Source organism: Lepidochelys kempii, chromosome 10, assembly GCF_965140265.1.
Source record: "Lepidochelys kempii isolate rLepKem1 chromosome 10, rLepKem1.hap2, whole genome shotgun sequence".
NCBI lineage: Eukaryota > Metazoa > Chordata > Testudines > Cheloniidae > Lepidochelys > Lepidochelys kempii.
Genome location: NC_133265.1, coordinates 66,428,227 through 66,456,157, shown reverse-complemented (window position 1 = coordinate 66,456,157; position 27,931 = coordinate 66,428,227). Strand labels below are relative to the sequence as shown.

The following is a 27,931-nucleotide window of genomic DNA, read 5'->3' as shown; positions in this document are numbered from 1 at the left end:
CAGCCCACCCGCTCCCTCTGATCCCACCCCCGCTCGGGGCCAGGGAGGAGGGAGCGGCTGGGCCCGCCCCTGCCCAGCCGGGAGACGAGCGGCGGGCTAGGCGCCGCGTTCCCCCAGCGCAGCTCCGTGCGCTCCGAGTCCCTTGCGCTGGGCACTGGCCGGGCCGGGTCATGTTCTCCGGCTTCTACACCGCGCTGGCGGGGCTGCTGCTCCTGCCGCTGCTGCTGCGCCTCGCCTGCCCCTACTTCTTCGGCGACCTGCGCTTCTTCCTCACGGTGGCCTGGATGTCGCACCGGGTGCGCAGCGACTCGGCGCGGACGCCGCCGCGCACCATCCTGGAGGTGTTCACGCAGCGGGCGCGCCGGACACCCCGCAAGCCCCTGGTGCTCTTCAGGGAGGAGGTGCACACCTACGGGCAGGTGGACAAGCGGAGCAGCCAGGTGGCCCGGGCGCTGCGCGAGCACGCCGGGCTGCAGCAAGGGGACTGCCTGGCCCTCTGCCTGGGCAACGAGCCTGCCTACCTCTGGATCTGGCTGGGCTTGGCCAAGCTGGGCTGCGCCATGGCCTGCCTCAACTGCAACATCAGGGCCAAGTCCCTGCTGCACTGCTTCCAGTGCAGCGGAGCCAAGGTGCTGCTGGCAGCCCCAGGTGAGACCCGCCAGCGGGCAGGCAGGCAGGCTGCTCAGCCCGGAGCTGCTCAGGGTGGGGGGATAGGGAAAGTGGCTGCCCCCGGCTGCCCATCCACGTGGGCCCACACCTGCTGCCTGGGCTTCTGCTGCTCATCGACATCTGCTCAGGGGGAGAGCTCACCTGCCCTGCAGCCCTCTGAGGCAGGAAAGTGGGACACGCCCGGGGACTGGGGATGGGGGTAGCCCAGAATATGAGAGTTCCCCAGGGGTGGGGATGGGGGTAGCCTGGAATCTGAGACAGTCCCCACATTGTTGGGGGTAGCCCAGAATGTGGGCCAGTCCCCCTGGGACCCAGAATGTGGGATAGTCCCCAGGGGATGAGGATGGCCTGGAATATGGGACAGTCCCCAGGAGATGAAGGTAGCCTGGAGTGTGGGACAGTCCCTCTGGGGACAGGGGTAGCCCAGGATGTGGGACAGTCCCCAGGGGGTGGGGAGCGGGTTGAGGAGGAGGGTTCTTCCTTTAACATGTATAATAACCTCTGCTACAACTTCATTGTCAAGACTTCACCTCTCCAGTGTCAGTAATTTGGAACAAATAAACAGTGAGGAAACTGCAGCTTGGTGCAGGACAGAGGTAACTGGGTCAAAAGTCAGTGAACATAGTAAATGGAGTCTTATTGTAAGGTCTTTCGGATGCTCTGTCTCAACTCAACTCCCACAGCTTTGGTGAGGCATGGCAAGGGAGATGCCTTGCCCAGAATTTTTTCCCCCAGGGAGGGAGGCGGGGTTCTCCCCATATTTAGCCCGTGCAGAAGAGCAAGATGCAGTCTGTAAGGCCCTAGTCCTACCAATGCACATGATTAGCTTTGCACATGAGTAGCCCTATCAGCATCGAGTTTGGGGCCTTAAACCTTAATCCTGAAATTGACTGTGTCTAGGTGGTCCCCTGTGCCTTCATTGAGCCCCACTGACTTAATGGGGCTCCAGGTGGGCAAAGGAGGATCAGCCCAGATGAAATAGGTTGTAGGATCTGTGCCATAGTGCTGAAGGTTTTTGTCAAAGAGCCAGGCAGTCAAAGATGTAGCATTTAAACATCCAGGTGCTTTTTGGGGTAAGCAGAGGATGCATCAAGTCAGGTGTAAGAATGTAACATACCTTCTGTAAGTAACTACATGGGGAACAAATATTTAATAATGGGCTCTTCACTCTAGCAGAGAAAGGCATAACACACCACCCAAGAGCTGGAAGTTGAAGCTAGACAAATTCAGACTGAAAATAAGGTGTAAGTTTTTGATGGTGAGAGTAATAAATCATTGGAACAATTTACAAAGGGTGGATTCTCTGTAACTGACCATTTTAAAATCAAGATTGGATATTTTTCTGAAAGATCTGCTCTAGGAATTATTTTGGGGAAGTTCTATGGCCTGTGTGAAACAGGAGGTCAGAATAGATGACCACAATGGTCCCTTCTGGCCTTAGAATCTATGAATGGATGAATGTTCCCAAATGATTTGCAATATATTTTCATTTCCAATTTATATAGTAAGGGGAAATATCCAGAAAGAGAGAGAGAGATACTTAGGTATCAGGTGTTTTATATATCTATATATAAAGATAGAGTATCTGCATTAATATTTGCAGGGTCAAGGCCATTTCTATGCAGATGTTTAAATGCTCCTAAATTTTATTAACTCAAAACAAATCTTTCCAAGCCTAACACAGGAACTATACCTCAGTGAGAATGAATTCCATGCTACATTTGAACTTTCAAAATTAATCAATTTATCTGCTTATCAGCATGGAAAAAAACTAGTGTTTAGGACAGGAAAATGTACTTTTCCAAAAAGTATTCAGCTCTGGGAAAAGACCAAACCAAGGAGGTTTCAGCCCAAAATGAGATTTTTTTTTTAAGCTGAGTGGTTGAAAATAATGGCTTATTAATGACATAATTTCCCCAATCTTAGCTGTAGTAGTCACTACTAGCAGCTGTTAAAATAATATAAGGAGAGGACAAAAAAAAAAAAAGAAAAAAAAAGATTTCCCCTCTGTTAAACATTTACTTTGTCACCCCGATCTGAGTTTCGACCTTTACTCTGCATTTCTGTGCTATCCTTGGTCAAAGGTAAATCTCTTCTGATCACAGCTATATCATGATCACAACTGTATCATGATCACAACTGATATTTACTTGCATGGATATTTTGAATAGGTTTCTGCAAAGGAATATGCTGATTCAATTATAAACAGGAGTAGAGTGTATTGTATTTACGTCTGTTTGGTGCCAGACCATGGCTCATTAGATCTACATGTGGAGAAAGGGGGGTCAGGTGCCTCTGCAGAACATTCCACTCCCTGCCACCCAACCCAATTCTCCATGCAGTCCAGGGTCTGTGTAGAAGGAGGGGGTGGAGTGAGAGTGGGCAGGAACAGGAGGGGCAGGCCACCTGAATGCACATCATTCTCCCTTCCAGTCCTGCAGAAGATGTCCAAAAATGTTAATACAGCCTGAAGCCATATTAACCATTTTTAGTTCCCCTGCCTGAACCCTAGAGGAGGCTACGGAGGGTCGGGGGGATCCTTGGCAGTACAGCACCAATGGGTTATGTTGGCAGGGAGCCAGGGGTGTTGGTGGGAGCCAGAGTAGCAACAGAGGTCTGGGGTCTCCACACAGATGGCCTGCAAGCTTCCAGCTTTGGGGGTAGCTTTTCTGGGAGGGGAAACTGCAAACTGCAAACTTTTACAGTCTGAGCCTTGCCTTGGTATATTTATAAATACCATTGCCAAGAACATCGACAGGCAACTACCCTAGAAATATTGGTTCCAATAATAGCAATACCAGTCGCTAAATTCAAAGTGAATGGCAGAGCTGTTTGTTTTGGGATACAGCAGGTTGGGTTGCTGAATCCAACAATAGGTTGCATATTAGGAACAGTTCCGACTCTTTTGATGGCATTTCCACACAAGAAAAATGCACACAGCCAGCTCTTGCAGCATTTCAAGACTTTGGGAAGGGACTGATATAAATTAAAGGACTGAATTCTTGCACACGCCATTTTTTAGATATTCATGTAATTTGCAAGAGTCCTTTCATTTGAGTGAAGAGAAAAGTCCCTGGGATATTGAGTCAGTCTCCTACAGCGAATACTGGCTCTTTTATATCGGCACTACATAAACCAGCTACCTCTTACAAGTAATCTCTCACTTTTGGTTTTAGTGACATAAAAGTTAAAGCGCTACGTAAGTTAACTGTAGACATTAAATTGGACAGCGTGTCAGGGTTTTGTTCAGACATAAAAAAAAATATTTCATGCTATAAAACATACTACAAATGTGGGGCCAGATTCTCAGCTGGTGTAAGTCAATGTAGCTCCATAGAAATCAGCACAGCTTCTTCCCCCCGATCCTGGTGCTGGCTTTACACTCAGCACTGATTAGGGCAGCCCTCAAGACAGCCACTGAAGTCAATGGATCTATGACAGATTATGCCAGCTGAGAATCTGGTTTGTGTCTCTCTACACATCAGCAAATTTGATAGCGTGTGCCTGGGGCCAAATTTTCCTCCCCTTGCTCTCATAAAACTCCAGTTGATTTGACTTCAGTGGGAGCGTTTATGTGAGTAAATCAACCCCAATGTGTCCCTGGATGTGAATGTTCCCTGGCTTGATTTGTGTGCGAGTTTTACAGTTTGATTCCCATAAATTATTCTTTCTACAACATGAGTCTGTGATTCCTTCTCCACCCTGCTTCAAGCTGTTTTGAGAATGGAAACCTGAAGCAGTAGCTGTTTGAATGAAATTGGTGATGAGGGTCCATGTTAAATTATCTGAACGTGCTAGTTCAAAGGGGAATTGTCACACCTGTGATTTGAAAGGTCTTTTTGTTTGCTTTGCAGCATGCTTGTCAGATTCCACCCAACATTATGAAAATGTAGACTCTCTTTTCTGTTTTCACGCGTATAGCCATTCGCTGTTTAAAGGAGGACTTTGAGTTGCAAGAAACCAGCCAAGACGCTGGTGACTATACCAGCCAAAGCAGATAATCTTATTTTTCTAATAGAGCAAGTGAGCAAGTAAGCGTCGTGTTGTACATGAAGAGAGCCTGTGCATTGTCATTTCTCACACTGAACCCTTTTTATTGTAAATGTCTACTTTTTTTTTCTTTGGCATCCAGGCTCACTGTGGATGAAATTCACCTTTGTACAAAGGATGGGTGGGACGTAAGTGGTACATAGGCTGGTGTGGGAACTCTGCACAGGAGTGTATTTCCCTCGAAGGGGGAAATTCACCACCCTTCAGTGTCCATTTTGTCCATCCCCTAGCTAGCACAAAGTGGCCACAAAGAGGCTATAAGACTCCCTAGGGAACACCCTCAGCATGAGTCCTATTCAGCAGACACAGAGCTGGCTGGGCCAGCTATATATTCCTCCCCCAGCCCAGGGATCATGTTCCTGGTGGCTGCAGGCAGGAGGAAGTGTGTCTAGGGCATTCCTACTCCCTGGTTCTTGCAAGGCCCATACCTCTCAAAGGTGAGCTAACCTGTACTGATGATGGAGTCAGCCCCAGGATCAGGGAGGCACAAAGTGCTTTTCCTCAGGCCTGGTCTACACCTAAAATTGAGACTGCCCAAGTTACGTTTGTCAGGGCTGTGAAAAATGTCATGCCCTGTGCACCGTCATTAGGTTGACCTAACCCTCACTGGAGTAGCGGCTCTCAGGCAGGTGGATTATCTACATCAAGGGAAAACCAACTTCTGTTGATGTAGAAAGCTTCTATACTACAGCACCATGCAGCACAGCTGCGGCAGTGTAGCTGTCCCTGTAGCCACTGTAGAGTAGCCACGGCCTCACTCCTTTCATTAGACGCTGAACCGACATAGGCATGACGCACTCCTGAGTCCAGTTAAATTCAAAATCTCCCAAGGCAAAACTTGGGACACAAATTTGGCCATGCAAAATTTTCTTAGAATTATTTTCTATTTTCTTTGCTCCATAAGAATTCAAAGCAGCTGTTGAAGAAATATTGCCAGCCCTGAAAGAAGAAAACGTCAGAGTCTTCTACCTAAGCAGGACATCCGACACAAAAGGGGTTGACAGCTTCATTGACAAATTGGAAGTGGTTTCAGATGAGCCTATTCCACACTCTTGGAGATCAAATGTCACTTCTAAAACTCCTGCCATGTATATTTATACCTCTGGGACTACAGGTAATGTAAATGGGGTTAGCTGAGAAACATCCCAGCGATGGAGGGGAAGAAATTATTAGAGTGAGATTTTAATTTTCCTTTTTTCTGCTTAGCAATTCTTACAAGCCATCTTCAAAATCCCATTTCTGTCTGAAAATATTTCACCTGCTACTGTTGCAAGGAAACCCAAGAGTTCTGGAAATGAAAGAGATTAGAGACAAATGTTTTTTTCCTTTTCTTTGGGCACTGGAAAACACTTTGTGTACCGTCAGGTTCCCTTGTGTGTGTGGATCATCTAACACATCAATGGGGGGAGAAGAACATTTGGAAAAAAAATAGACAGATGTGACTGTCCAATCTCCAAAATCGGCCGAGGGGGAGAGGGGGGACTCAGAGATCGGTACAGCCCTAGAGGCTATTTTTAACCACTTTTTGGTTTCATTGACTAGATCACAAGGTGATGAGGCCCATTAACTATCGCAAGCACTTTTGGAAGTAAACGTCTTCCGAGGTGTATGTGAATCAAATTGTATCTTAAATGAATCAAACTGTACCATATTTTACTATAGTTGACTCTATGCTTTCTTTCCCATACAGTGCCACTCCCCCATCAGCGTGACCTACTCTGGCATTCCTGTATATTTTGCATCCTGGTGCTACCATGCCCCATTGATTAGCATTGTCCCCCACAAGTTTCTGTGATACCTATCATATCAAAATCGTCACTCGATAGCAGGCCTTCAGGTTAAGCCATCTTAGTATTTGGACTTCTAGCAATTGTATACAAACACTTATAAAACTTGTCAATATTTAGTTGTATACCTTCACGTGCTGTAAATAAACAGGACTCTTTTTCATTTGACTCCTTTGTTTCTATCTGTACTTTATCAACTTCTAGCCTCTGATAGTTATGAGGCTTTAGAGTAGGGGGTGGCAGCCTTTCAGAAGTGGGGTACCGCATCTTCATTTATTCACTCTAATTTAAGGTTTCGCATGCCAGTCATACATTTTAACGTTTTTAGAAGGTCTCTTTCTAAACGTCTTTAATATAGAACTAAACTATTGTTGTATGTAAAGTAAATAAGATTTTTAAAATGTTTAAGAAGCTTCATTTAAAATTAAATTAAAATGCAGAGCCCCCCAGACTGGTGGCCAGGACCCGGGCAGTGTGAAGGCCACTGAAAATCAGCTCGCGTGCCGCCTTTGGCACGCATGCCATAGGTTGCCTACCCCTGATTGAGTATCCCCTTCAATAACTCCTCCGCTAAGGGATGTCCCTGTCCAAACCACCTTGGTCATTAGGTGTACCAATCATATGAAAGATCACACCTTTTCTATTGTCTTTACACAGGTCTTCCAAAGGCTGCAGTGATTACCCACGAACGCATGCTGTTAGGTTGTAATTTGTTCATTGCAAGTGGCGTGACCTCTGAGGACATTGTGTATAATGCCCTGCCACTGTATCACAGTGCTGCCCTCCTGGTTGGAGTTCATGGATGCATCATGCAAGGTACAGTAATACACTCATTACAGTGTAAATGAGTTACTGTGCATATGGGAAGAAACAGCAAAATTCATACCCGGAGCCAGCTCTCCAGCCCTACATGGCAGCGTCACAGTTTTAGGGTTAACTGCACCTTTGACTCCACTCCTGGTCTCCTTTGAAGGCACCCACTTAGAAGCTTCAGTCTTCTTAGCCCTCACCACTTTTGGATGGAGACCTGCATCATCCTCCCTCCAGACTGGGGGTTTACACTTGCAGTCCTTCCGCACTTCATTGAGATTTCCCCAGAATGACCAGGATCCAGCCTCTGTGGTTAACCTTTCTCCAGGGGCTACAAGCCTGTATATTAGTTACCGACCAGCCCTCACAAAGCAAAATATACTTGTTAGGGCAAAAGCATTACAGGGAAAGCATAAAAAATAATAAAAATTCCTATCCACAGGCCAAAAGCTAGTCTTATGTGGCCTTTGTAAGCCAAAGTCTTTCCAACCCTTCTGCAAGGGCTGGGTCCCCCGCTGGACAGAAGGTCTTGTCTGTTTGCTGTATCAAAAAGAAAGCCCTTCAGACTCAGTCTTTTTATGCCAAAAGCGCTTTTCTTTGTCTGCTGGTCTCTGGAACGCTCAGTTTGAAACAGTACAGGCAAACCTCCCTAGAGGTAGTACCTCTCTGCAGGTGTTTACAGCCTGAGTGAGTTGCTATAATTGTAATCACACACACACATCCTGTTTTTAGTTCCTGGAAGAGCACTGGCAACCCTCCCGCCTGGAGTTGCATACAGTCTCTGGCCCACAGTGAGACAGAAACCACCGATCAACTTCATACAATGTGATTCCCCGCCCCTCACAAACATACTGCATCCACCTGCAGTGTCTGTCACAGGCAGCTCCTCCTGTGCAGCACAACCACCGGGGTTACATGGTGCAGAGTGCCACAAAGTTCATCCGCTATGAATACTCCCATACTTTCTGATGGACAGCATTCAAGGATACAGCTACTTCCTGGCCATGGATTGTACCTGACTTTATTTTAGGAAAGGGTCACACACTTTTAACATGAAGTTATATAATCTGTCATCCTGCAAATTTCCTGTACTCATCACTGAAACTACTAAGCAAATTGTACCATTTTCTCAAAATCTATTTATTATAGCCCAATTCTATTATTTCCCCCTTCTTCTTCTTTGTGTAGGTGCAACCTTAGCTCTACGCTCCAAATTTTCAGCCAGCCAGTTTTGGGTTGACTGCAGGAAATACAACGTAACAGTCATCCAGTATATTGGGGAGGTGCTTCGGTATTTATGCAACATGCCAAAGGTAATTTCTTCTATGCACCAGAGTTTTTTGAAAACTGATTATAAGTATTGTCTGGATTACCTGTGTAATACTTCTAATATTTTCATGGACTATAATGAGCCTTAGATGTTCCACAGATTAACCCAGGGGCCAGATTCTCTGTTCCACCAAGTTCATTTTCCACTGTCTAATGGTACATCAGCATGGGGGATGGGGGCAGGGGAAGAACCCCCTGGCAGTGAAACTAAGGCTATGTCTACACTAGCACTTTTGTCAAGATAACGTACGTCGCTCAGGGATATGAAAAAAACACCGGTCTGAGCGACATAAATTACACCGACAGATGCGCCGGTGTGGACAGCACTGTCGGAGGGAGACACTCTCCCGCTACCGCCGCTCGTTGGAGTTGGTGTAAGTGTGTCAATGGGAGTGTTGACATGGAGCAACTACACGAGCATTGGTACAGCTGTGCCACTGTAAGCTTGCTAGTGTAGACATGGTGTTAGAGTCCAGGTTAGCTCACTTGGGCTTGTGCTATAGGACTAAAAATAGCAGTGTAGACATTCGGGAGCAGACTGGAGCCCAGGCTCTGAAACCTAGCGAAGGGGGTGGATCTCAAAGCCTGAGCTCCAGCCCAAGCGGGAATGTCTACCCTGATGTTTTTAGCCCTGTAGCGTAAGCTCAAGTCATTTGACCCAGGCTCTGAGACTCACTGCCCTGGTGGTTTTTCTTTGCAGTGTAGACATACTGAGTGTGCAGAGATTGCAACTGGGGAATTCCTCCAGCATTAAGACGGCTTATTCCTGTGCAATAAGCCTCCCCCCAGCATAGGAGGAAGAAGGGAGGGGCATTGGGAAGGGGAAAGAAGAGTACGGGGCACGTTGGAGCAAAGCCGTAGTTTCTTCGTTAAAAGCTGTTGCCTAGTTTCAGAATCAAGTCCCAGTTAATGAATCTGTGTTCTTGGAGGTCCTAGCCAAAGAATTCCCATTACTGATAATGCAATATATTTATTTTATTTTAATATTGAGAGGCGAAGAAACCCCTTATGTGAATATCTGCTTATATGGACCGACTCATTTTCCCATTGCCTACTTTACTGCTCACACTTTACAATGTATTCTCCCATTAGTGCAAAGGACATATGAATCTGTTTTGACATTAGCAAGTATGTAACATGCTCTCCATATTGTGAAGACTCAATTTATAAAACAAAAAGTATTAAAGTGAAAAGCAGATGGGCCTTGGTTTAATATTTTACCCATCCACATTTTCAATATTTTTTAAATTATTTTCTTAAAATAATGACTATTTAGGTGTAATATATTATTTTACATCTTTTTAGATAGCTCTTTCCACCCGAGGAACTAAAAGCACTTTGCACAGAATTTTACAGATACAGAATCAGGACAAGATCCTTGACCCAAGGAGTTTCCAGTTTAATTTAGATTAACATGAAATGTCTTTCAAACTAAGCACCAGTGACTTAAAGTGGGCATTTCTTTTGCACAATCTTGACAAAGAGTACTAGAATATGAACACGTCATAACTAGGCTCTCAGCTTCATATGCCATAACAATGAACAGAGAAAGTGCACACCTGCTATAATCTAGCTAGCTGCAGACCAAACACGAAAGGTCCCATGGGGAAATCAAGGAGCTGGTCATTTAACATTTGGACGTGGCTAGAATCAGTTTTCAGCAGGCAAGAGACAGGAGGATGTAAGCCTGCCCCACTCCACTTCAGTAGAACCCATGGAGCTGGAGCAACAGATACAAGCTGAGCTAGAGAAAAAGTATACTCTGAATCTATTTCTGCAGGCAGTAAACTTGCCAGAATGTGCGTCTAACATCCAGCCGCCCAGCCATTCATAAATAGTCATGACCATTCTGTCAGGATTTGTTAACACAATAAATACTTAAAACCACTGCAAGGATCCTCCTCCCCAAGAACTCCTGATTGAGCTAGCATTGGTTCTGAGAGTTATCTATTTTAGTGAACAAGTGGCTAACTCTTCCCCACTCCATGCCTTCATATGTTTTATGTACAAGTTACTTCTCTGGTTGCAACATGGGGTTTGCTCTTAACGTAAATAGGTTCGTTTATAGTTGCTCGTAGTTCATGGTATTTTATCCTTTGGCAATCATGCCCCATTTAATCATAGACTACAAAGGAATCACAAGCCATACTGAGTTTAACCAAGGTCTCAAGGACTCGGACAGCTGGTGGCAGCTTTGCCGCCTGATTACAGGTCAGTTGCGAATGCCTAGAGGGGCGAAGGTCCTCAGTAATGTTAGCAGCACAGGGAAAAACAGCTGAACCGCTAACTGACATGTTAATGAAAGTACTGGGAGTCTTGCAGAAACTGAGAAACTTGCAAGGCTGACATTGAAGCCAAGGAAAAGAATTATACTCATGAAAATGATAGGGCAGTGTAACTGAGTGGTGTTTCGTGGGGGAAGCAGGCTTTCCCATGGGCGTTCCTCGGTAATAGTCACAGTTTATATATGAAGATCAGGCTTTAAAAGAAAACCGACACACAGCTTTGTTTTAATTATTTAACACAGGATTTATCATCGCCCCAAGCACATAGGATTCTGCAACTTTGGAGACAGCATTTCCATACAAGCAGGGCCTACAGGCTTCTCTAATATGTGGTGCTGCGGCCCATAGGTACACCATGTTAAGTGGATGAGCCTCTCCCAGAAAGCTGCAATTAAGACCTTAGAGAGAGCATGCAACAGCCTGACTTGGCAGAAGCTCTTATTTGTACTGCGCTAGTGCCGAGAGGTCCCGGTCTCATTGCACTAGGCACTGTACAAACGTAAAGTGATTGTCCCTGCCTCGGAGAGCTGGCAGCCTAAGTAAGTTATACCTGGCTGTAAATTACCCTCTGCCTTAATTTGCACCCTCCCATGGATTCTCCATCACTGGAAATTTTAAAATCAAGATTGGATATTTTTTGAGAAGATTTGATCTGGGAATTATTTTGGGGAAGGTCTGTGGTCTGTATTATACAGGAGGTCTGACTAGATTATCACAATGGTCCCTTCTGGCCTTGGACTCCATAGCCAACAAATGGAAAAGAATGAATGAGATAGAGCGACTTCAGGACCCTGAAAGAGGAAGGACAGACTGCTGGTCTGGAGCTAACCAACAAACTGTCCCCAGTGAAACATTTCAAAATGGAAACACGTTTGGTCTCAAAGCCCTACAAGTCCCCAATCAAGCAGTATAAGAAAAAACCTCCCAGGACACACGACCATATTGTGCAGGCCTCTATAACACGCAAGTTACTGTCAACCCAGAAAGACTTTGGAATAACTGAACTCTACCATACAGGATCAGGGCACAAGTGTGCAGAACTTCAGCAGACAGTCTGGGTTGTTTTATATGCTACTTGACTCTGCTCAGACATTTTAATGGCAAATCTTTCAGTAAATCAAAGAGGAAAATCAATCAGAACTACTGATTTGGATTATTGAACTGACCTTCCAAGGCTGGACCAAGTGTGTAGAAAAGTAACAATAACCCAGAAGCTACATAACTGAAGTCCAGAACAGTATCATGTGCTGGAATAATCAAAACATAAAAGCAAACTATAATTAGAGTATTTGCATATTCAAAACTTGCAGCCTCATTTCCATGGCAGTTTCTTGTCCTTTTTTGTTGTGAACATCTAACAATGTAAATGGATCCAAACTGCTGTCTCATTGGTCTAGATTCCTCCCTGGAGTAACTCTCTTGTCTTTAATGGGCTTGCCCCAGGGAGAGATTTGGCTCATTGTCTCTGTAACTAGACAGACAGACAGCAGCATAGACAGCAGCATGAACTTAGACGCCTGATTACGAACATTTAAATGACAAGAAATTGCTCAACCATTTCACTGCTGGCAGTTGAGTGAGAAACATTCAGCTAATGCAACATTTCCCAAACTTCTGAAAGTTGAAGCTTCAGGAAAATAAAACTAATTGTGGTCACCTTCACCCTCTCCATGCTAGCAGGGCAGCCTAGGGAAATTGGCAGTAACACTGTCACGGTTCTACATACTTCCCTTCCCCGCCTGGCTAGCCCTGCACACACTATACTTTGAGATGCATTGAGCTAATGTATCCATCCAGTCCAGCTGGACATTCCTGTTTCTGGCTGATGTCCCACTGGAGTTAGGGTTCTTGAGAAAATGCAAACATTCTATCAAGCAGAATTTCATTTGCTCAGATCACTGAGATGCCAGCTGCTGCCAGGGAAAAATTAGGATTGAAGTGTAGGTATAACAGGGTAGCTGTCCCCTTAAATGAAATGGAGTCCAGCTCTCCTGTTCCACTCCAGGGGCACCCTAGTTTGGTGTAATGAGGAGGGTGGGGCTGCCTCTTGGAGTTATAAATGAGAGACAGCCCAAAGGCTAGAGAGAGTCCAGAACCCAGTCCTGAGAGAGGGAGAGTTCGTAACCCACGGGAGAGAGAGAGACAGAGTGCGCTCAGAAGAAGAGCTGAGCTGGGTTGAGAGCATCAGGGAGGGGATACCCGGGAAGAAGGGAGTGATAAAGAGTTCCCTCATGAGGAATAAAGCAAGAGCAGGCTGGTGAAAGCAGAAGGCAGGAAGGCAAACTTCCCCAGGCCAGAGAGGTATGGCTAGAGAGGGCTGAAGGCTGAGAACAGCAGACAGAAATGCCTGTTGGCTCTCTGAGCTGTAAAGCTGAAGCCAGAGGGCCAGAGAGGGCTGAGGGGTGAGCCTGCTTATATCTCCAGGCAAGAGCTGGAACCATACCTTCAGGGCGGAGAAGCACCCCAGCTAGAGGGGCTGGGGTGCGGCAAAGTGAGAGATGCTGAGGTGTGGTGAGAAAAGACAGATCTGTACCTGAAAGGTGTGGTGTGGTGTGGGGAGAGATGTCAGAGCTGTAGATGGTGTGTTGATGGCATGTTGGGACTTGAAATGTGAATGTACTGTGTGGACTGTGCTGGAGAAATCTGAATTGTGGCTGTGGGACCTTTTGTAATAAACTAACCCTGCAAAAGGCTATTTATACTCTGAAAACTTATGTGGAGTTATGGGGGACTCCGGAAGAAGGGGGGAAATGAGATATGTGCACTGGACACCAGAAGAGGAAAATCGAGACAGAGGGCCACTTTCTGGAACACCATAAGGCCACGAGGGGGTGCCATGGAGGCAGCCATCCTGTGATAGTGGGTTTACAATAGAATTTGGGCCAGTAGCAACAGTGAAAGCAGTCCAGGTTAATAAGCCAACATGTATTTTTAAAAAAACCTCTCCCCTTGGGCCTTGAAATGCTATTGGGTATTAAGTTACACAACTTAAGTTACAGCAAATTCTCCTCAGAAATTAGAAATAGAAATTAGAAATTAGAAGATCTGGAAGAGCAATGTCCCCAGATTTTGTCAAAATTCCCAGCGTACTACAGCTCCCGTCCATTGTTTCCAAAAGCCCATTAGAATTGCTTGTGTATTATAGACTATACGTACAGCCAAATTCGGTTCTCTTTTATTGCTGGGATGTAAGTAAATAAATAAGAACAATTCGTGTAAGCAACCAGATGAACTATCACCCTTTTCTTTGTCATCTCCATATTTGCTGTGTGAAGAGCACATGTATGGCAGCATATTAAAAAATGAGAAGAAAATATTCTCATTTTAACAGGCTCAGTTCTGCAGTCCTCACACAGGCTAATGTATTGCCTAGGTAAAGACTTCAGTGCCGAGACAGCTTTTTTTTTCCCCCTTGAATGTCATTTTGAAGTGTAGGGAATTTGAAAATCTGTCCATTTTTACCTCCTAAATCGTTGACGGCACTAAGGGTGGAATTCAACCCATGCAGAGGGTCACTACAAGTCTTGTGCACAAAACAGGCTTAAGTGGAACATAAAGCGGGGCATAGGTTTCATGCTGAGCCGCTGCAGGTGGTGAATTTCACCCTCAGGAGCCAGCCCTGCCCCCTGATTTTGCCACTGACTTCAGCTGAAGACAGATATTCAGCCTGATGCTGCTCCAACATTCCTTCTCCTGTCTCCAATATTAGACAATGTAAGTATCAGGCCATCTATCCATCTCATAACTGCACATGTAGCTGTAAAGATGTGTACACCTGTTATACTTCAAAATGTGCTTTATATTTGCAGACTGATGTCTTCTTTAAACTTGTTCATTTTTCTCAACCTAATCATTAACCTATGTCTGTTGGGTTTTCATGTCTAGAAAGACAGCGATGGTGATCACAGAGTAAGGATTGCCATAGGCAATGGGTTAAGGGCTGATGTTTGGAGGGAATTCGTCAGAAGATTTGGAGACATCCGTATATTGGAGTTCTATGCTGCAACCGAGGGAAATGTTGGGTTTTTTAACTACACTGGAAAAGTCGGTGCCGTGGGGAGAGTAAACTACTTCCATAAGGTAAGCAAAATAACATCAGTGCTGGCATTCTGTCCTTCAGGGGTGAAGTTCAACTCATTGCCAAGGGCTCACATGGGCCCTCCACATCACTTAAGCCTTAAGAGGCAAATGCATAGCCCAGTGCTCAGCTGAACCTTGGGCAGATATACCCAGGGAAGGGTTCCTTGCACTCCCCAACTTTAGTTTATGCCTGTCCCATGCTAGACTGATGTCACCCTAACTGCTGCCATCTCACTAAGAGTATGTCTACATTGCAGTAAAACACCTGTGGCTGGCCTGGGTCAGCTGACTTGGGCTTGCAGGGCTCAGGCTGCAGGACTATAAAATTGCAGTGTAAGTGCTTGGGCTCGGGCTGGAGCCTGGGCTCTTGGACCCCACGAGTGGGGAGAGGTCCCAGAGGCTGGACTCTAGCCTGAGCCTGAATCCAAATATCTTCACTGCAGTTTTATAGCCCCACAGCCTGAGCCCTGGAAGCCCAAGTCAGCTGACCTGGGCCAGTGACAGGTGTTTTATTGCAATGGGAGCCCCATACAGCTGCCAGATTTTCAGACAAAAGAGCATTTGGACACTGAACATACGTCAGAAATATTATGAAGTTAGCACCTTTTAAAGCAATACTTCAATACGTAGAATATATTGAAAATTCAATTCAGATATTCACGTGTATGTATATTTTGTAAATTTTCACTAGAAAATTATACGCTATGAGCTGATTAGATACGACGTAGAGAAAGATGAACCAGTCCGAGATGAAAATGGATATTGCATAAGAGTTCCCAAAGGTACCAATGTTTACTCCTTAAAAGAATAAATCACAAAGAAACTTAATTCTTTAAAATCACAAATTAACCTTTCTATGCCCATTTTAATGGGAAAGGCCATTTAGGACAGTTGTTGGGTAATCTCTAGTTTTTAAACACAAACAAGAAAATTTGTTGCTACGGGAATGAGATCTGGTATGCAGCTTTAAGGAAAGACAAGGGATAATGCCAGATCAAATAAATATTACATGTTGTTTTAATAATTCTATCTGCCTTCAGTATGTTTGCAGTCTCTTTTAGTTGAGGGTGCTTTTACCTTTGAGCTAATATAATCTTTTCATAGTATGGACCTTGGCCTTCAACTTGAGCCATCTTGTTTTTGTCTGATAAATTTACTTAACCTGCCACCAAAAGAAGCATTTTCAAAATTATTATATAGTAAAATCGGTGCCCCTGTAGATTAAACTTTCATTGGTTTTAATGGAAAATGCAACTATGAAAGTGAGGCAACTACTTTGATACTTTACATGTGTTAGGCATTTTCACATGGAGGATGACTTTATAACTGGAATGTACAATTCTGAGTTCAAACTGAACGCTCCATACAGCTGTTGATTTCACATACAGGATTCAGGCAATTATATTTTTTTCAGCTCCATCTCCCTGTCGGTCCTTTCCAATCTCACACATGGAGCTGCTCAAAAATTCAGTGCTGAGGCCAGATTCTCCTTTCATTTACACTAACGCAACTCCACTGAAGTCAGCAGAATTGCACTGATCTATCTGAGAGTGGGATTTGGCCTCTGGACTACAAAAATGCCAGATACATATTTGTGTGAGGGAGGAATGTGAGAAGGCTGGGAGGTGGAGCAGAAATGCATGCTCCCACTGTACGTATGGGGGCAGTTCCTTCACCAGTGTAAATTGGCATATGCCACGGAAGTCAATGGGGCAATGACAATTTACACTAGCTGAGGACCTGCCTCATGGTGTGTCTCCTTCTCCCCCCTCCAACCACAACACCGTATCGCGGACTGGCAGGAAGGAGAGAGTGCACATGCCTGGTATTGTGTGTAAATGTTCACATCACGGGAGGTTGGGGTTTTAGCCGTTGAGTTGGGGGGGGGTGTCTGGCATTTGGTTATGAACGATTATAAGGTGCTATAGAAACAAACTCCTTATCCATAAAATGGATAAACATGAAATCTCCACCAAATCCCAAGCCAGAGGGCAGGATAGAGAAGGCTGCCAAGTGTGCAGCTGCAATTTATTTTGTACACAGTATGGGTAACATTCGCCCCAGAGCACAGCACCCGCACAAGGCCCTATCTTCCTGCTGATTGTGGGTGAATTTCACCTTGCATATCGACATAGGTACAATACCACCTCCTTCCAAACGTCACACTCCCACCCCTCAGCACAAGTCACTCCATAACTATAGCTTCTCCTGGTCTAGAGAGCAACGTACTGTAGCTGTGGATGCGCTAAGCAGTTTTTTTAATGCATTCTGCATTCACAGTGCGTGGGCTGAGTCCTTATATGCATTCTCCCCTCACAACTGGTTCTTTGTGCTGCTTGTGGGATGGCTGAGAGGTGAACAATCCCTGAAGCACCCAGTACAGCATGGAAGTAACCTGGCTTGTAGGGAAGTGGAGTACAAGTGGCCCGCTTCAGAGGATGCTCATGGAGTAATCCTGCTTATCCCCAGGTGGGATCAAGCCCTATGTAGGCTGAGATTTTCAAAGCTGCCTAGGGAATCTAGACACCCAGTTTCAATGAATTTTAATGGAAATTGGGCATCCAAAGTCTTAAGAGGCTTTGCATATCTCAGCCTAAATCTTCAATGACTCTGTGCTCCTGTACGCTAGCGTACAGAGTGGTAGTATCATAAAACTTGTAATATCCTCTCTATTTGTGAGAGCCCATGGTATTGAAAGGATGAGCCTGAGCCCTTAACCTAGAGTTATATGGCTAATTTTAAGGGCAGGTGATTATGAAAGAAGCCTAAAATGATTCTATGACATCTACAAACATCATCACTACTATTATATCATTTAAAATCATGTATATAGTGTCATTACATGGTGGTTTGCAAACACATGACAAGACATTTTTTTCCCTTCATAGGTGAAGCGGGGCTGTTGATCTGCAAAATCACACAATTTTCTCCTTTTAGTGGCTATGCAGGAGCAAAAAGCCAGACAGAGAAGAAAAAACTAACAAACGTCTTCCAGAAAGGGGATTTATATTTTAATAGTGGTGACCTTTTAATGGTTGACCAGGACAATTTCATCTACTTTCATGACAGAGTCGGAGATACATTCCGGTTAGTTTATTAAGATACTTAAGACTGAAGAAAATGTTAATTCAGTCTCAGTTCCTTCTGACTCCTTGTCCAGCATCTCTCAATGATTGATGAAGAGCACTCACTTGTCTCACTTCAAGGTGAGAAAAATGAGGACCCTACATCACTTACTTCCTTTTCCTGAAGCTCAAATGAGGATTCCAGACACTGCCTGAATTATCTGTTGCATCTTTCTCAAAAACCTGCCTCCAGAAAGGGAGATTAGATGCAAGCTGCTAATTGGCAAGATTGCCAAAAGGTTTTCTGAGCTACATAGTAGCTTCTTTAAGGAAAACTGGTTCTCTGCCTTCCTAAAATTTGTTTAGGGAGTCTCTACCAACAACAAGCTTAATGAGTTCTAAGTGCCTTCACCATCTAGAAAGGACATGGGTCCAGCTCACAGATTGTAGCTGGAGCTTCCCCAACATGTCCAGCAATTTGGAACTGAAGCCTTCAACAGGCCCTGTTGTGTCAACATGGAGGCAGACAGCTCCTTTTGGATTCAAGAGATTTCATCCTCAAAGTAACATAAAAATCTCAACAGTGAGCCTCATGTCTACTATCAGGTAGGGGCAGCTCAGCTTGACCATGCTGTTCACCACCAGCACCAGGAATGGTTCTATAGCATGATACCACCCAGGTGCCATGGTGGAGGTAAAATATCTTTCCTTCACCACCTGCATAACCACAGCAGAAGACTTCAAAATATCTGTATGTTTCAATCTGTTGGACTCAGCCTGGGACTCCCCTCTCTCGCTGTAAGCCACCAAGACCCAAAATAATAGAGCTAGGGAGAGGGTGTTTAGGGCCCACAATATTGACAGTTGCGAAAACAAAATCAGAAGGCGATACACTGGGTTACCGGTAGAACAAGAGTCCTTCCTTGAACTCTCTGGAACCTTACAGGTTCCACATACCCCAACAGGTAGGGCATTAAAACAGGTCCCTCATGCCAATAGGAATGTGCACCCTGATCCCAAAGTGAAAGTGCAATGGTAAGCCTATGACAAAGTTGTTGTTGATCAGAAATGATGAAACCTGCTCACTACTGTATGTTTTCCAGATGGAAAGGGGAAAACGTGGCTACTACTGAAGTTGCAGATATTTTTGGATTGATCGACTTTGTCCAAGAAGTTAATGTGTATGGAGTGCCTGTGCCAGGTATAAATGAATCATTTGAAAATCTGGTAATGCAAGATCTTTTTATACACAGAATACCATAATTTCATCACGTACTAAGTGAACTGTACAAAAAGGCTCTCTCTTTTGGCTTCTCTATTCTTCGTGTGCTGCATCTGGAAAACTCAGTCATTTAAGTGTGTACAATGTTTATTAGCTGCAGAGCCTTAGCAAAATCTTCCTTTTTAGTCTAGTATTGGGCAAGGGATGTTAAGAGGAAAGTAGGAGCGGATTTGAGATTTAGAAACCACATTAGAAGATAACTAGCCATTATGTTTTATAGCAGGGATTGGCACATGGCCTGCCAGGGTAAGCTCTCTGGCAGGCCGAGCTTGTTTGTTTACCTGCTGCGTCTGCAGGTTCGGTCGATCACGGTTCGCCGCTCCAGGCCAATGTGGGCTGCGGGAAGTGGCGCAGGCCGCAGCATGTTCTGGCTGCCGCTTCCTGTACTACCCATTGGCCTGGAGTGGCAAACTGCGGCAAGTGGGAGCCACAATCAGCCGAACCTGCAGACGCAGCGAGTAAACAAACCGGCCCAGCCCGCCAGCAGGCTTACCCTGGTGGGCCACGTGCCAAAGGTTGCCGATCCTTGTTTTATAGCTATCAGATTTGCACTTACTGTAGAATGAGAGAGGGAAAATACTGTGGAGAGAGATTTTGGGGAAAAGGAAGAAGAAAGTAGTTTGGGAAATTGGGTTTCCTCCCACCTCTCTTCAATGAGCTGAATCCCCAAAAGCAGTTCTAATCACATGTACAGTCTCTTTTGTACCACATGCACAATTTTCTACTCCCCAGATAATTGGGTGGTCCTCAGAACATTAAATAAAGTCCCTCACCCCCATTTAATCTGTATCATGGCAATTATCATTATGTAATTTGAAGAGCACTGACATAGGGTCAGATTATCAGGTGTGGCAGATTAACCTTAGTTGACCCAAGGGGTCAGAGTATGTAGCGTTACATCACCTTTCTGTCTCCTTTATCTTGGAGCTGCCAGGGGCCCAAATGTCCCCCTGAGCAACTTAGAGCAGCCCCAAGGCTATTCTAATTTGTTCCTGTGGCTGACAGATCCCAAGAGCCACTCCACAGACCAGGATCATTGGAGCACACTGCATTCCATCAAATGCCCCCTATGCCTCAGAGGGTGAAGAGTGGCTGAGGATCTGGCCCAGCGTGCTTGCCACTGTACAGGGCACAGATGAAGATGCTGTCCCTACCCATATGGGTTTGTAATCTAATAACTGAGTAGAATAGAAACTTTTCAGATACCTGATTTGCACACCTCTCCCCGTATGTCAGGTCTTGTTGCAAAAGGCTTATGATGGCAGATCCCAGCATGATCCATGTTGGGGGATCACAATGAATCTTTGGGCAACCCTAAAGCAAACAAAGAGAAGGTCAGTTTAGAATCAGTTACATGGTGAATGTTCTCTAACTTGTCTTACATTTACTACTTGCAGTTTTTGTGCTTCTGCAAAGGGTGGGGGTAGCCTTAGGCTTGGGTCCATATTTGCTTTTGGTGATATATAAAGAAAGATATATAAAAAGGTTTTTCAGAAAGAGCTTTTTTTCCTGCTTTGAAATTCAGGCCCTATCTAGCCTAGAATACGTTATGATGTGTGTAGCTTCAATGGCTAATTAATGCTTTGGAATTAGGAAGTCTTTGTTAAAGATGTCACACCCCCATCTATTTCTTGAAAGTGTGAGAACTCCCAATACAGTCTCTGACACATCCAGTAATTCCTCTGGCCAAAACAGGGCTCACCATAGTGGACATTCCTGATGTTTCCAAGATTAAAAACAAAAACAACAGCAAAACCCCTTAGCCCAACCACCACTGTTTCAGGCCATCTGTGTTTATCCAAAAGAAACCATAAAAGGACAAAGAACCAAGATTTCTTTGCATATCACCATTAACAACTAAAGCAAAATTAGGGTTTATCTCTTTAAATCATTACCTTTGTTTGCACCTGCTTTTGAGATAGAGATAAACACACAATTGCCATGGGAGAGATTGCACAAGCCAGGTAACCATGTGAATAGTCCAGAGTTCCTTAGCCTCTTCTCAGATTACATTGTAGGAGATGAGGGAAGTATAGCCTAACTCCCACTGGACTTGTAAAACCAGCTAGAAGAGGTGTTCATATCCAATTACTGACTGGCCTCACAGGAAAGCAATAATAATTGTTCAAAACAGTTCTCTTCTTACCACAGCATTATACAGTTGTTGATTTTTTGCACGTAAGCTTGTTTTTATATGGTACAAATAATATTTCTATTTCAGTCTCTTAATGCACCTGGAGTTAACCACACAAAATAAAATACACAAGTTCAGGGAAGAGATAACTAATCCAGTGTGTTCGGATGCAAAAATATAAAGCTCCAAACCAGATCTTTCACTAACACTAGAAAACAAATCTGAATGCCAGGTGGCTTCTTTGAGCAGGTGATCTGGAAAGAGGAAGAGAAACATGCTTATGATGGTGGCTATAGGGGAACTATATGCCCATTGCTCTCAATAAACTCCCATCTTTTTCTTTTGCTCTGCACTGCCTTTAGCTGCCACTTTCCCTTTTTATCTGCATAGTGGGACCTCTGCACAGCACTATGTCAAGCATTAACATGACTGCCGGCTGCAATGCCTTTTGTGGGGATATTAGCTCTGTCTTCATGTGGCTCCATTTGTTTGTGGAAATGTCTTTTTCCTTATTACAGTGCTGCAAAGCCACTACAGAAAACCATATCATAGGTGTGTGCTCGGTGGTGGTGGTGGTATTTATGGGACTGTAGTATTGCGAGGGCTGGCATGTGTTTGTGTTTCTGGGTGATAGAAATACCATGAAAAGACCAGCTCCTTATGCAGTTTTGTCCCCTGCCTCCAATCAATATCTCAGGCAAGAAAACACCAAGAATGTAACAGATAAATGCAAAGTAATGCAAATTGGAAAACATAACCCTAACTATACATATACAATGATGGGGTCTAAATTAGCTGTTACCACTCAAGGAAGAGATCTTGGAGTCATTGTGGACAGTTCTCTGAAAACATCCATTCAATGTGCAGCGACAGTTAAAAAAGCAAACAGAATGTTGGGAGTCATCAAGAAAGGGAGAGATAATAAGACATAAAATATCATATTGCCTCTCTATAAATCCATGGTATGCCCACACCTTGAATACTGCGTGCAGATGTGGTTGCCCCATCTCAAAAAAGATACATTGGAATTGGAAAAGATTCAGAAAATGGCAACAAAAATGATTAGGGGTATAGAACAGCTTCCGTATGAGGAGAGAGTAATAAAACTGGGACTTTTCAGCTTGGAAGAGAGGTGACTAAGGGGGTATATGATAGAGGTCTATAAAATCATGAGTGCTGTGGAGAAAGTAAATAAGGAAGTGTTATTTACTCCTTTTCATAATACAAGAACAAGGGGCCACCAAATGAAATTAATAGGTAGCAGGTTTAAAACAAACACAAGAAAGTATTTTTTCCACACAACGCGCTGTCAACCTCTGGAACTCCTTGCCAGAGAGTGTTGTGAAGACCAATACTATAACAGGGTTCAAAAGGGAGCTAGATAGATTCATGGAAGATAGGTCCATCAATGGCTATTAGCCAGGATGGGCAGGAATGGTGTCCCTAGCCTCTGTTTGCCAGAAGCTGGGATTGGGTGACAGGGCATGGATCATTTGATGATAACCTGTCTGTTCATTCCCTTTGGGGCACCTGCCATTGGCCCCTGTCAGAGGACAGGATACTGGGCTTGATGAACCTTTGGTCTGACCCAGAATAGCCGTTCTTATACAAATACCCAGTTATTTGGATTCCTGCAGAACTCAAATGCACAGCCCTGTTGGATGGTGATGAATGAGGAGAGACTGGATTTTATTCCTCTCCATCCTCACCCTCAGATGGATGAGTTTGAGCAAAAATCCAGAAGGAATGTCCAGAATTACAGTATTTCTTGTTGACAGCCGCTAGACACCAGATAGTCCCATGCTCTTTTGTCTCTTTTTCATTTGTGGATTAGCTTGCTATTTATCAGCAGCTTGCAGAACTGAATCATGTTTAAAGTGACACTTTGCTTAAATTTTATCTTACAAAGTAATTAATGAATTATGGGCCATATTTACCCTTGGTTACCCTGGTGTAAATCTAGACATTGATTTACACTGGTGTAGCAGATAGCAGAATAGGGTCCTAAATTCATTTTTAAACAATAAGGCCAAGATTTTAGAGTGTTTGGCGCTCTTGGTTGACACCAGACTTTGAAAAGGTCTCAGCTCCCACTTTGGGATCCAATAGAAGGCAGATTTTCAAAAACATTCATCACCCAGCAGTTCCCATTGTGATGCTTATGGTCAGACTGTCAAAGGAACTCAGTACCTGACGTGCTGAATTATTTTAAAAATCTGGACACATGTTTTGGTGCTTAAATGGGAATTGAATTCTCTTGACAAAGGCTGGCTCTAAATACCTATTAACAACAAAATAGGATTTGAGGGAAAGATTCAGCTGTGGAAAAAATAGGTTAGTATGAAATCCAAAAAGAATCAGGTGTGAAACCAGTGTAACTCTCACACAATTTGGCCTAAACTCTACAGTATAATGTAAACACGGACTTTTGTGGTAGTTGCAGGTGTCAGGACCTGCCAGAGTTTGGCCTACTGTAAGCAGTGCATGAGAAAATCAGGTCTAGCAGGTTCTCTATTCTTTTAGGGATTAAAATTAATTCCATAATGCCACTGTTTGAAAATCCATTTAGTCACAAAATGACTGTAGGAATTTATTTAAAAATATTAGGTCTGATGTTCTCCTATTGAAACCATTCTGTCCCCTCCTTCCCTGTCCTAGTTGTTAAAGTATTTGCTGTATATTAAATATCCTGAGTGATTCTTTTGAAGGGCTAGGGAGGAGGCTATTGAAGGGTTGCAGAGAAGAAAGGCGAGGAAGTCCCAGCTCCTGACTGTATCTGAACAGAACTCTTGCTGGATGGGGGCAGAAAAACACTGGAGATTTGTGGATCTGTAACAGTTCCACTTTAAAATACATTGTGTACATTCCTGAACCATTTATGCCAGAAATACCAGACCTGATGACCATAATGGCCATATTGGGTCAGACCATTCGTCCATCTAGCCCAGTATCCTGTCTTCAGACAATGACCAATGCCAGGTGCCCCAGAGGGAAAGAACAGAACAGTCAATCATCAAGTGAGCCAACCCCTGTTGCCCATTCCCAACTTCTGGTAAACAGAGGATGGATGGATTTAAATGAGACCTGCTCCATGCTCAGTTGCGTGGTCCTTTTTTTCAGCAATTTACAGTAGAGTTCATATTTCTGCTCCTTAGGGATCAAATTCACCCCTGTGCATAAAACCCATGTGAAGCTCTCTGCACAACTTAACCCCAGTGTTAAAAGTCAAGTTCTGAGATTTCACTCAGTCCCAGCCGAGTGCAATTTCTGCCTAAGGGTTAAAGTGGTGTGGGGGATCCTGCACAGGGTTGGGTTTTACCTAGGGTGACCAGATGTCCCGTTTTTAAAGGTAGAGTCCTGTTTTGGGGGACTTTTTCTTGTATAGGCGCCTGTTACCCCCCACCTCCTGTCCCTTTTTCCCCACAGTTGCTATCTGGTCACTCTAGTTTTATCTCAGTCCTATAAATGTATTGTTCCCATCATTAGAGATCTTTAAATAATGAAATCGCTGAGAAACACAAGTGTTGGCATTTATACAACAGGACTTTAGATATCAACCATTATTTTTGCCTATAACTGTTCCTCTAGGTCATGAAGGCAGAATAGGAATGGCATCCATTCGACTAAAGGAGGGCTGTGAATTTAATGGGGAGCAGATATACAGACACGTTGTAGACTACCTGCCGAATTATGCAAGACCTCGCTTTGTAAGGATTCAGGTAAGGCAGCCTTACTACATGTCTCCTGCCTCACTGCACAAAACAGGGCACTAGTCTGTCTTCTCCCTTGTTTCCATGAGGATTGCAGTTACTTATAATTATGCTGGCAGCACTCTAGGGTCCTCTTTCTTCCCTCGCTTACACTTGTTTTACACCACGGAGAGAGGAGAATCAGGCCCATGATGTTTCCATTCTGCCTGGAACCAGAAAGCTGGGTGAGCCTATGAAAATGCAGGATGCCTGTCATGTGTCTGAATGTATCATGCATGTCCCTATGAACTAGAAAGATCTCTCGGTGGAAATATACAGACTTCCTCTTACATACCCTTAACACAGCGAAGGGAGCCAAGTTTCAAACTTAAGCTGTGCTGGTAGGCAAACTGCTCTTGCAGACATAGGGCTCCACCCACCTGGAGCACTCTGCAGGCTAGGGGCCCTGCCACTTCTAGATTTCAATACACTGATGAACAAACAACCTCAGCCCTCCTTGTCTATATTATTCATGTTGAAATATAATGTTTAAGCTAAACTGAGGAAGCCAATCCTGAGGGCAATTTGATTGTATGTATCTATTTATTACAAATAAAAGAATTTTCCTCTCAAGAAGACTTACTTACTGGGATGGTTCATCAGAAGAAACACAGAGATATTAACATCCCAAACTATTTAATCCAGCCTCTGTCTTTGGGTAGCTACGCAAATAATCACATGAGACAAACTATACTGTGCTTTGCCATCCACAACACAACCCCCGGAGACTTACGTAACCTCCTGTAGAGATTTCCCTCTCCTTCCTTTTCTGAGCAAAATCCTGCCCTTTTCACACCCCACTTCTCTTAAACTCAGAACAGGGTCCAACTGGTCCTAATTGCACCAGGCCTCATTGGGAAGCCAGCGGATTTGTTTTAGCTTCCCCGCTCTCCAGGAAGGATTCCCTTGGAGCCAACCTTTTGTTGGCTTCACTCTGGTTCCTGGAGGCCACTTTGTGCTGCAGCCCAGATGGTTAAGATCTTGGGCTGGGGGATGTTATGGCTGCAAGGCACCCTTTGTGGTCTGAAAGAAGCTATAGACCCCATCATACCATTTGTTTAATAGACATTAGTAAGGCTCTGATTCAGCAAAGCATTTAAGCACATGCTTAAATTTAAGGCTTAACTTTAAGCACATGCATAAGTGCTTTGCTAGATCAGGCCCTGAAGCAATTGTCTCTCATTATGTTACAAATGGAACATGCATGAGTATGCTCATAGGAGTCTCGTTGCTGAAGGCCATAGAGATCTGTTCAGGATGCGGGGCAGTGCAGAAGGCCTTATGTGGCATTTGGCTGCTGTGGCCCCAAGCATTTCCAAGGTCCAGAACCAGGATTATGTCCCACATGCTGAAACCTGCAGAAATAATTCTTGGGTAAATTTAGATACTTATACATTTTGTTAGCTTGTCTCTGACTCCTAGCTATGAGGCTACAGAGCTGCATCAAATCTGAGTCCCACATCTCAAATATATTAATTGTCTGCACCACTGGAGATAGGATTTACATTTTTCTTCATGTTTCAGAGGGGTAGCCGTTTTAGTCTGTACTAACAAATTTGTTAGTCTCTAAGGTGCCACAAGTCCTCCTCATTCATTCATGTAGCTATTGCACTTGGAGAAAATGCAAGACAGTTTTCTTCTGAATGGTTTGACTTTTCCAGCTTTAAAGATAGTACCCACTGTTAGTTGCTTGTCAATGTTAGAGAATCCTTTTTGCTTTTTCTAGGATGCTATTGAGATCACAGCAACTTTTAAACACCGTAAAGTGCAATTAATGGAGGAGGGCTTCAACCCAGCAGTCATCAGGGATGGCCTGTATTTCCTGGATGACAAAGAAAAGACGTACGTGCCGATGACGCAGGACATTTATAATGCTATAAATAACAATAGCCTAAAACTGTAAGTGTGTCCAAAAAAATCACTGTTCTAGAATATTCAGTTTTCAAAACACATTATTGAGTCCAAAAAGCCATTTTGGTGAGTTGATCAATGTTATCAAGTGCCTGTATCCAAAATTCTGTGTGATGGAGATGTTTTAATAGTGACAGGAGCTACATAAAACTTCTGTTCTTTCTCCCTGTGGTCTGTGTGTTAACCTTCACACTTCCCAGCTTCACTCAGGACACACAACAACTCTGCCTCCACTTACCTCTCAGCCTGGCTGCTCCTTCCTCTTCCCCTCTCGAACCCAGCACTGTTCACTCCCATCACCATATTGCTCCCTGCCTCCACTGGTTCTTCTGTGCCTTTCTCACACTGGCCCTTGTGCCTGGAACAGCCTCCATGACCCAGCGGCACCATCATTCCTGTTCTTGTGCGTAATCTTGTGCTCAAAGGCTTTTCTGAGTTAGGGCCTCAAAATGGGACAGGAGAGAAAATTCAGAATTAGCAAGGCACATACACAGCTTATTAGGCAAATCACAATCAACTTGTGCTCTGACTTGTGTTATTATGTATGTAGATTGTAAGCTCTTTTGGAGCGGGGACCTGTCTTCGATTGTCATATACTGTCGTGAATGACTCTGTGGTGCTGTATAAATAATAAATCAGAATGCTGTATTTTTTGTTTGTTTGTTTGTGTGTCCAAATGCCACCCAATCTCTGCAGATAAACCCTAAGAGAACTGGGTCCCTTGTTAGGCTTTTTGCCAATACATTCAAGTCATTGTAAATCATTATATGACTCCAGGTA

At 44.2% G+C, this 27,931-nt stretch overlaps 1 protein-coding gene across 1 annotated transcript; it reads left to right on the top strand.

The window, feature by feature from the left end:
* The first annotated feature begins 22 nt into the window (after nt 1-22).
* On the top strand, nt 23-27,799 carry SLC27A2 (solute carrier family 27 member 2). The gene is made up of 10 exons (XM_073304033.1): nt 23-648; nt 5,624-5,833; nt 7,164-7,322; nt 8,505-8,629; nt 14,816-15,010; nt 15,702-15,792; nt 17,899-18,097; nt 19,179-19,276; nt 25,080-25,210; nt 26,967-27,799. Exons 1-10 carry the CDS (start codon nt 171-173, stop codon nt 27,141-27,143), a joined length of 1,863 nt encoding a protein of 620 aa, XP_073160134.1. The 5' UTR covers nt 23-170; the 3' UTR covers nt 27,144-27,799.
* Nucleotides 27,800-27,931: the final 132 nt, after the last annotated feature.

Excerpts from the sequence above, each read along its gene's own strand:
- SLC27A2 (XM_073304033.1), top strand. The coding sequence starts at position 171 with ATGTTCTCCGGCTTCTACACCGCGCTGGCGGGGCTGCTGCTCCTGCCG. Across the intron at positions 7,323-8,504 it reads TCATGGATGCATCATGCAAG|GTGCAACCTTAGCTCTACGC; the intron begins GTACAGTAATAC and ends TTCTTTGTGTAG. Across the intron at positions 15,011-15,701 it reads GAGTAAACTACTTCCATAAG|AAAATTATACGCTATGAGCT; the intron begins GTAAGCAAAATA and ends AATTTTCACTAG.